The sequence below is a fragment of the Pempheris klunzingeri genome, chromosome 15 (genome assembly GCF_042242105.1).
Source record: "Pempheris klunzingeri isolate RE-2024b chromosome 15, fPemKlu1.hap1, whole genome shotgun sequence".
Lineage (NCBI taxonomy): Eukaryota > Metazoa > Chordata > Actinopteri > Acropomatiformes > Pempheridae > Pempheris > Pempheris klunzingeri.
This window is the reverse complement of record NC_092026.1, coordinates 22,652,813-22,663,129: the sequence shown is the minus strand read 5'-3', so window position 1 is coordinate 22,663,129 and position 10,317 is coordinate 22,652,813. Positions and strand designations below refer to the sequence as shown.

General features: G+C 43.5%; 1 protein-coding gene across 2 annotated transcripts; it reads left to right on the top strand.

Annotated features, from left to right (window-relative positions):
- The first annotated feature begins 2,664 nt into the window (after positions 1-2,664).
- Positions 2,665-10,105, top strand: LOC139214157 (uncharacterized). 2 transcript variants are annotated; one of them, XM_070844919.1, is made up of 3 exons: positions 2,665-4,410; positions 5,555-6,202; positions 8,986-10,105. In XM_070844919.1, exons 1-2 carry the CDS (start codon positions 3,406-3,408, stop codon positions 6,098-6,100), a joined length of 1,551 nt encoding a protein of 516 aa, XP_070701020.1. In that variant the 5' UTR covers positions 2,665-3,405; the 3' UTR covers positions 6,101-6,202; positions 8,986-10,105. The 2 variants fall into 2 exon arrangements, with proteins under 2 accessions (XP_070701020.1, XP_070701019.1); XM_070844918.1 differs by having other exon boundaries at positions 8,983-10,105.
- Positions 10,106-10,317: the final 212 nt, after the last annotated feature.

The following is a 10,317-nucleotide window of genomic DNA, read 5'->3' as shown; positions in this document are numbered from 1 at the left end:
AGCTTTTTCTGCAGGATAGTTTGCCATTCAATTCAGGATTTCACCGGTGTCTGAGGGGACATGCACGCACATCTGTGTTTGCAGAGCAGCCAATAGCAACGCTCTGTCTGTCTGAAAGGACCTGTAATCAGACAAAATCTCCCATCTCTGGCGACATTTTCAAAAACCTGAAAACGAAGTCGAGAGGACGAGCAGAAGTCTCATTTTTCTCTCAGAACACTTGAATTACAAAAATCCTGAAAGGTTATTATGGATTATTTTCCCAAGAATAAACTGCCTAATCCAGCTTTAATGAGCCTCTACACTATGGTCATACCGCAGACAAAACATTAATCATATCACCAACAGTATCTCTCACAAACCAGTGCATTACAATTGACATACTGTGTGATGTGGGACACTTGAGTCTGCATCAGTAAATATCTGGGCCCGTGCATCTGCAGGAGGGTAAATAGGCCACACGCCATCTGACATATCCCCGACACCATATTGACTTCTTGTTATAGACTCATTTAGTGGTATCCATATGTGCTAATTAGGTCATCTTGACCGTGGCGAGGACAGGAGAGTGCAGAGTGGCAGAGTAATGAAGTATGGCTCCCATTTTCTTCTTTGTGGGTGCCCTCCAGTCGTGCAGCCAAGCGGGAGGTGAGCAGGCCAACACAAAACAGTGTGATGTAACAACTGCACAAGCTGGGAACTTTCTGAGGCAAGAGACACGCATACTGCACTTATATACAGTATGCATGTATTGGTGCAGACAGTATGACAACTACAGGCTTTGATTTTCCTTTAGTAGTTTGTAGACAAGGACCTGCCTGAGGATCCCCGACTGAGAAATACTCAGATCACGATGACAGGTTGAGTTGTTGCTCTGTCTCCTCCGATCAACTGTCTCATCTTCCTGTCTTGCTGTCTGCGTTGTATATATGCATATGTATGAGACAGACAGAGCTGGAGTGCAGTGATTATATTCAGGGGAGGGGAACACACCAAAATGTCCTACTCAGGTGTAAATATTGCAACTTTGCTAATATTTTGCTTAAGTCAAGGAAAGCAAAAAATGAGTTTTCAAAAGTGAACAATGATGCAATTCCAAAGAGGTTGAAAGGACACTCTTAGAAATAAATAAATAAAGTGAGGCCAGATTGCTCTTGTTTCCCGGCTGACTGAATGTTTACGGCGGGTGGTTCATCCTCTGGCCATTTTACAATAGGCTCAGTTTCACAGTCTGTGCTTACTGAGAGACTGCAAAATGTGTGTAATAGCAATCAAAATATATGGAGACTGAGCTTATAATATAAGACTATTGCACATTAGCTGTGGGCGATGTGACGATATTTTGTATTCCATGAGACAAAATAAGAGATCAGAGATTGTAACTAATTTTTGACTGTTTTTTGCAGTAATGTAATGATTTTTACTTCGATTTTTCAGGTATTTAACTTGCTGTTTGGACATTCCTGTGTGGATATTAACAATAAATCATGTGACCTCTTGTACATGAAAGGGGTCGCTCTTTGTAGTTCTCTTCAGCTCTACAGAGAGTTTTAGCATCTTACGCTGACTTCACTGTTTTGCTTCGCTCTCACAGCCCTCATAACGTCAGGCTCTAAAAACACAGTACAAACTCAGCACCAAACAGCAGACAGACACAGTTAGCAACTTGGTGATGAACAGAATGGAGCATTTAGCAGATCCAGCTGGATATTTCCCTCAGAAGTTGGTGGAGACCAAAACAGTGTGAAAATGTTTAAACAAGCTACCGTTTACAAGCATGACTTTATAAGTTGATAATGTTTGATTTTCAAAAATACTGTTATATACTGATATATATCACAATCACCATAGAGGAAGTTATCCATATCGCAGCTACTAAATTACAGTAACAAGGTCTTTCTAACTACTTATTTTCGACCTTGCTTACTTTAGTGTCAATGTGAATGTGCCTACAGATGCGAATATCCTTGTCCTCCTGTTTTTTTTTTTTTTTCACAGCCCATTGTTTTCAAAGCTTCTGTTATTTTCTTTGAAAATAAACGCCTTGCTGTCCTCAGTCGCTGTGGATTAAGAGCCACAAACTGGCGCGTTATGCTATTTTGGAGAGGGAGAGCTCTTCATTGCTTATCCTGCTTTTCTAATTTTGTCTGAAGGAGTTATTTTGTTCCATTTATCCAGAGATTATGGTTTTCTATAGTCAGCAGAGATTGATTTATAATGGAGCGCAGGAAGAATTTAACATCCCTTTCATACACGATTGAACTTTTCTGACAGTGTGTTGTTTGAGTGGCATTTAAGTACTATTGTATGGACTTGAGAGGAAAAAGGGTGTGGACTTCTTCTATATAGTGCTACTATAATGTCTGTGCTTGGCTCAGCAGAGTGAAGTTTGGCTCAACTGTTGAGGTGAAATCACTTGAACCGAGACAGTGATAGAGTGGGAATGACAGGGCTGGCAAGGGACAAAGAAGGGAAGGAGTGGGAGAGGTTGAAGAAAGGAGATATAGAACAGTGAAAAAACGTTCCCCTTGTACAAAGGCAGTGGCTCTGTCTCCTTGACTCAGAGTGCTGTCTACTCCCTCGTCTGTGTATGTTAGAAACCCCACCTCCCCCAGTGCTTCTCTCCTCCCCTCCCCTCCTCTCTCAGTCTTCGGCCAAGGAATCCCAGGCAGCATTTAATTGCAGAGTGCAAAGGCTTTAGTTGGACTAATGAGCTCAGCACCGGAGCTGGGACTCTTTCACGCACTCTCTGAAAGACAGAAACCCATATGGAGTCCTTTGCTGGAGGAGCCTCACAAGGCGGCCGGATTTTAGGTGGAAGGGAAAGAAGGAATTCATAAATTCAGGTACAGCCGACTATGTGAGAGAATATACCAGAGGCAAGAGACGGAGTAAGAGGTGGAGAAAGAGAGGAGAGCGGGAGTGGGGAGGGGAGGAAACGGGAAATACAGAGCCAGAGAGAGAGAGAGAGAGAGAGAGAGAGAGACTAGCAGCTTGCAGCAGCAAATGAGACAGAACAACGAGGCGGGAGAGGTAGAAAGAGAGACAGTGAGGGAGGGAGGTGGAGAGGGGCCCTGTGTAGGAGAGAGGGCTACAGGGTGAGGAAGAAGAAGGAGTAGAGACAAAGTTAGGGGAAGTAGGAGACAGAGGGTCCGGGGGAAAGAACAGGCGCAGAGATTAACAACTACAGGAGAGAAGAAGAGGGGAAACAACAGACAGGAAGGAAGGGGAGGGAGAAGTCTTGGGTAGGGAGAAAAAAAAGGAGCTCAAGAAAAGTTTTCTTGTGGGAAGACGCAGATGAGGAAAACAGAGCGAGTGAATGACTGGGCTAGAGAGAGCAGGGACGGAAGGAAACCAGTTGTTTTCTAAGGCGTTTTCCACACAATCCTCTGGACTTCTTTGGACATGTACACAGAAGGCGCACAAACAACGGGACACCACCGATTTCTTCAGCACATCAACACCTCCACCCACTGCCCCTGCCAGCACTGCGTCCACTATGAGCAGCCGTGCGGCCATCACAGTGGTCTGGGATACCAACCAGCATCCGCCAGACAGGCAGACCACCCATCTCTGGACTGCAGGAGAGACATTCAGGCTCCACGGGTTAAAGACGTGGGAGGGAGAACTTTCGTAGTGGACAGAGTTGAGAGAAGCGGTCATCGCAGCCCACAGAGGAGGCCTGTGTTCGCAGGGCCGGGCCCTTACAGCCAGTCAGATGACTTAAGCCAAGTTTGCCCCTGGGAGTTGAACCCTGCCCAGTGGAGCTACCCGCTGGAGGCTGGGGTGAGACACTACCCGTCTGTCAGAGAACAGTGTAGCTGTGTGGTGCACGGCGACACCACGGCACACCCCTTTAACGCTGGGATACCACATCCTCTCCCTCATCTTCAGGTCAAAGGTCAAGGGTACAGACACAGGAGGACTGTCAGGTACGTGTCCGTGGATGAGGAGGAAGGTTGGGGATGCACCCACGAGAACTACCACTTGGAGCCACACAATCACCATCTGGGTAATTTCTACATGCCGAATGGCCACTGTGGACCGAGGCCTGTGTTCTTTGAGGGAGGGGAGGAAAGAGATAAAGATCAGGACCGGGGGAGACTGAAGGGTGGATCAGAGGAGCGCTGTAGTAGACGCGATGGCTCTCACAAAGGTTTCTTCCCTACTGAAGTCCCACAAAAACACTTAAGCCAAAGCAGACAGAAGGGGTCCTGCGCCCCCCCCTCTGGCATCACCAGCCCAGAGCCCTCAAAACCGACAACCAACAACGGCCACCAGCAGCAGAGTTCGGAGGTGGTGAAGCAGAAGAGGAGGCAAGATTTGGTGAGGGATCAAATCAGACAAGTGGTGACAGATCTGGAGGATGTGTTGGGGGGTTTGAAGCAAGTTCACGTGGAGATGAAAGAGGTAGGACGGTCTATTATTAAAGTTGTTTATTCTTTATGTGTACATCAGGTGTCTAAAGATGGAGGTCTGTGTCAGGTGCAGCCTTTTATCGATGCTCCTGTGGATAATGTGTGATTTAAAATGATGAACACAAAGCTCGGCTCACTTTGACACAGGTCGTGTTATCTGTGGGTGCATGTTCACGGGACCATATCGCTGTGTGTGTGTGTGTGTGTGTGTGAGCATTCTGCCTGCATTGTTTGTGACTCAGTCATCATCTCTTACTGGAGTGGTGATGGAGAACAATTTGCACTGACCTTTTGCAGAACGCTGCCGAAATTGGCAGCGCTCCGGCTAGCACATTAAAAAGCCTAGCTTGTGACTGTTACTAAATTATGCCTTGCTCTTACAGTATCCATTTTGCATGCAGCTGTAAAATAGCCTTGATTCATAGCTGAATGCATCAGTGCAAGGGCTGTCGCTGTACTGACACAACATAACGAATAAAAAAAAAACCCCTCCTTGATTATGAACTAAGACTCTTGACAACAAAAAGACGTGACGATAAAACAGCTGTGATTAGAGTGATTGGCTGAGTTGTTGTTCAGTTTTAGCGCAGTCAGAAACAAAACCTGTGATTATAAATACAGTCTGGCAGTGGTGGAAGATGGTATACATACCAATCCCTCACTGTAAATGTCCTGCATGTAAATCCAACTTATGTAAAGGTACAGACATATTTTTAGATAACTGTACTTAGTGTATGAGTATAAATTTAAATACTCATTGATGAAAAATGGCCACTGCTACTGATATACAACAATATATGAGCTCCTAACCAGGGGGTCAGGATGCCTGCAAAGGGTCACAAGATAAATCAGAGGGGTTATGAGATGATTAATGGGAGAGGAAAGATGAAAAACTAAATTCTGCTGCATAAATCTGTTTTTCTTCCTTTTATATTTTCTATTTTTTGCTTTTTTTGAATTGAGTTTCACCTCAGAACTTCTTGTTGAATTTTTTAATAATTTATTGTTTTTTATAAGCATTTCAAACATTAGTTTCATATAACGTCTTAATCTGTGGAGTAAAAAGTCCAGTATTTCCCTCTGGACTGTAGTACAGTTGCTTTGGACAAGCACCAACTCTCTTTATTGTCACTCAGGTGGTTCAGCAGATCGATCGTCTCACAGCCAATATCGACGTTGGTGGGGAGGCGCCCTGCATCACTCAGGGCTCGTCCAATAACTTTCATGGCTCAGTTCATCCAGGTGACCTCAAGTTGGCCCTGGTGCCCAATCACAAGCCTGCTCCAGTCCAGGTGTCACAACACATCGATGAAGACCGCATCATCTTAAGAACTAACTCTCCCTCCCCCGTTCACGTGGCATCGGTCGTCAAAACCAGCTGCTTCACCCCACCCAGCCTCAGTAAGGACATCAACCACGAAAAGCCAGGTATGAACGGCCACCTACCTCACCTGTGTCCCCCTAAAGACTCCAACCACAATGGCCAAACTCATCCTGAGCCCCACCCACACAGCCTAGACCCTAAGATCATCATTGGTAACAGCACTTCCAGTTCAAGAACTCAGAAGCCTCCTCTGTACCCTCAAAACGGGCGATGTGGGAAGGGTTCGCACCCACCTCCCAAGCCCGTGAGGACCTCCGCCTACCCTGGGAGAGGCCGCCAGAGCTCCAGCATGGTGTGAAGGAGGGGGGTGGTCTGCCCCAGTGCCATGGGGGCCTGAAACATGAGACCCTGCTGCAGCGAGTGGAGGTCAGAGCGGGACCAGGCAGGGGAACAACTCATGGTAAGCTCAGATACAGGAGGACCTTTTACTCTCTGTTCCTTTACAGTGTTGATGTTTCCTTCAGCAGCTGATGACGTCTGCTGTGTTTACTGGCAGCGTAGTTTTCAAAGTCAGTAAATGAATTGCAGTGTTCCTCCCTGTTACAAAACAGGGTTTATGTGTGTGTTTGATGTGTGTGTGTGTGTGTCTGTGTGATGTCTGTGTGTGGGCGGCGGAGGGGGTGTAACGTGTCTGCTTTTGTTGATGTCACATGATTTCCCAGTCTTCACTACACTGCAAAATGCATCTGTCTTGGCAAGTGGAATGAGAAATGAATGTTTATTCTTCACTTTGGATACACGTGTGGTCATAATCCGCCAGATGGCTGAGAAAATTTCACATGCTGAAAATCTTTTTTGTAGATTTGAGCAATTTCCGATCTTACAAAACAAGATTGGTCTTTGGTTATTACACATATTAAAACACAACTCTCAAAATACAATAGGTTTTAGTTAAGCTGCTTAAAAATTCTTCTGATTTAGACATTTTTTATCACTTTAATCAGTTGAATCTGAAAGCAGACAGCAGAATAAAATCTTAAGACAGACGTTTTTTTGCAGTGTAACTTAGTCACCACTTCGAGGGAACTGAGAGTTGGCAGGAGCTCAGTGGTTTTTGGCAAAGGAAGACCCCACAGCCGCTTGACTCCAATCATGTGACACAAAAGAGGCGTCATTATATTTACAGGAAGACCATAGCTTTGACTCACAATTGGCATAATTTACTGCTAGGGGTTGATGAAGAGGACCTAATCCTTTCTTCTCATGCCACAGTTGGATGTATCATCACTGACTGGAAAGTGGAAGCAGACTTAATAACAAGATGACATCTGTGAAAACGTCCCTCCAGCATAGGGGAAGATTAAACAGCAGATACATACAGTTAAGGAGTCCTCCAAAAAGTCCACCTCTACAGATGCTGCAGACGACAGACGTTTCTGTACTTCCCTCTTGTGCAGAGTATGCGTAACTGCAATCTGTTTTTCTGGCCTCTCCGAGTTGGGCAAGCACAATCTGGTTTTAATCATAAAACCCCCTTGGCCACATGCCAGAACGGAGTGGGGCAAACTCTTGGTATATCTGTGGCGTCCATATAAACATAAGCACTGCTGCACGGCAAAATAGCTCTCCCCATTTTGCTGCAGGGAGAGACGAGCTTCCAAGGCTGCAGCTTCAGGTTGAGGCTGGCAGTCAGAGCAATGGGTCGAAAAAGGGCATGTGCTTTAGCTTTCATTTCAATAGGGAGATAAGAATTTATTAAGTTGTGAAATGTTATGCAGCTTTTCTGTTCAAAGCTGTCCTGTCTTTTCACTTTTAAAGTCTCTCAAAACACTGATTCTGTTGACATTTTAAAGGCCTGAATCATTTGAATTAGTCACCCAGAGCAGGTTCAATGTTATAATAGCTAACACAACAGATTTTGTGCTAAGCATCCCAGCCAATGCGCGCCCATGTTTATACCTCTACACCCTCGCTGACATAATGAAAAGTCTAACCCTGACTAATCTAACCTTAAAAAAGGATTCACTTCTTTTACTAATCGTGATCGTGTCCATGATCACACACAAACAACATGGGACATTACTAATAAATGACACACATACAGAGAAAATATGAGATGCGTCAAAAATAAAAACAATAAATAACATTGAACTGTATTATTATATAACCAAGAGAGAAATAAAAAAAATGTGGCCCAAAAAGATGATTATTTCTCACTATAAGTACAATATCAGAAAATGACTCTACTTTCAAAATCTGAAACTCTTTATAATGCTTCACAAAATCACAACACACACACATTTGTACTTCTGTACTTGAGATGATTCCCATTTACTTAGTCTGCATCCTCAACAAGCCTTTCATTCAAATTTCTGTATTTCACTGATAAAAGGATCAGCATCAGCTAATGTGGAGAAGATATGGTAGAACTAACTAGCTCTTAATAAAAGAAGTCTCAAAAAGAGTACAACAAATTTTTATCTAACTTTTATTTAACCAGAACATTTTCAATTGAGATTAAAAATCTAGAAACAGGGACGGATTACTGAACTTGAGAAATGTATAACCAGGTGTGTGTGTGGTTTGTGGTAATCTATTATATTTACATTTATTATATTTACATTATCATTAAATGATAATGGATCTATCAGTCTATCATGGTGGAAATTTCTGGTTTCTGTAGCTCTGGGCAAAATAACTAACTGGCATGTCTGTTTTCAGGTCTGTACTTGATAAGAAAAGGCAGCATGTTACATACACATTAATATTTTATACTGTAATTCTGGTAATTTCACTTCCAGTATATTTCTCTTGCATTGCTTAGTGTTTTCATGCCTTGTATTTTATCCTGCATTTCTGTTGCTGTTACAACATCAAAGTACAATGTATTTCATTTGAAAGGACAAACACTGTCATACATTGTCCTCAATCTCAAGGTCTGACTTTGATTTTCTCAAAGTACGTGAGAAAAACTCACATTCAGCTCACATTAATTTCATAAAACCTGGTTTACTTTTGTTCTCCAAGGAAACATGACTCACAAGGACAGAAGCACATTGCTTCACTTTCATCACAGTGGAGATTAACTCTGTGGCTCCTTCGATGAATGATGTTATGAGATGAGCCTTGAGAAGAGGCACAGTCTGTATGTACAGCACATGAATAGGGAGCAGCAGTGAGCCTCAGCTGCCAAAGTCTGAATGTAAATGATTTTTTTTTTTTTTGTCATGGTGTTTCCAGCAGGAGCTGATGCCACTGAGACAAGCTGTCAGCCGGTGGAAGCAGAGCACGGCCTGAAGGTGGGGATATTTCCAAAAGGAAAAGTCCCCCAAGAGTCAACCTGCAACTGTATGTCACACAAGCACAGTAAAGCAAGAAAGAGTGGCAAAGTGTCAAAACCTCTCGGAGAATCTATGCGTTTGCTCTTACTGGTGAAGTTGTGGCAAATAATGAGGATGAGAATAAACTGTGAACTGCTACCCAACAATCACCAGTAGAAATATAGAGGTATCTTTTCATGACAGTGTTAATTTATATCTACCATTTTTTATTGCAAAGAAATCTATTTTCAGGCAGCTTACACCATTTTGGATACTACCTAATCTGATTTATGCTATATAAAGATTTATATCGTCGAACCTATTGTACGGATATTTTACAGATAAAGAGTATAGACTGTTCTTCTCACTGCATGGAGATGGGAACGTTGGAGAGGCAGAGTTGAGATTTAATTGCAATACAATAGATTCCTCTGCACTTTTCTCATACAAATCAATCTGACATCTCCATTATTATTAATTAACTTCAGACATTAGACGCTGAATGTCCCACATTTGAATATGAAATAAAAGAATTGATGCCAGTATTTCATGGCCCCTGACTCTGGGAAATGATTTACACATTCACTCAGTCTGATAGAAGTATCCCAAATGGTTGTGGAAGTTGTAGAAATACTTCTCTGGCTGATCTGGAGATGGCAGTGTGTGATCTCTCATGGCCTTATTCTGTCAGGGAGCTCGCTGCTGCGTCCCAGGCCAGTCAGGCAGGCCAGCGTCTGTGTCTCTGTTTGTTTAAATCTTGTCTGAGACTTTCACCACTCTGCTCTCACAAGCTCCTGCTGCTATCAGAGCACACCGCTTCCCCCTGACAACTAGTATAATCCAGCCGCCTCGCAAAACATCCTTCTTTCTGTATCTCTGATGGAGAGCTGCAGTGACAGATGGAGGATGACACATGCAAACTGTTAGCTGTCCTGGCCACTTTGTCACTCGCTGTCGGTGCCTGCAGCCTGTAGCAGTCAGATTGATTGTGTTATAATCGTGAGAGAGAGGTGAGGTTGTGAAGAGTCGATAAGCGGCTGAAGGTTAGATAGATGGGTGAGGTTGAGGGCCAGAGGCCATCATTACTTGTCAAGAACATTCAAATTGGAAAATGTTTGGCCCCCTAAGCATCCTATTGTACCATGACTGTATAACAGTACTGACTAGGGCTGCAACTAAGATTATTTTAATATTTCAATTAATCTCCCATTACATGAGCTTAATATGTCTGGGAATACGAACCAATAATCCTGTC

What these genes read in the sequence shown, in the direction of transcription:
- LOC139214157 (XM_070844919.1), top strand. Translation starts at nt 3,406, where the DNA reads ATGTACACAGAAGGCGCACAAACAACGGGACACCACCGATTTCTTCAG. An exon ending in TTCACGTGGAGATGAAAGAG is followed by an intron (nt 4,411 to 5,554) that starts GTAGGACGGTCT and finishes ATTGTCACTCAG; the next exon opens with GTGGTTCAGCAGATCGATCG.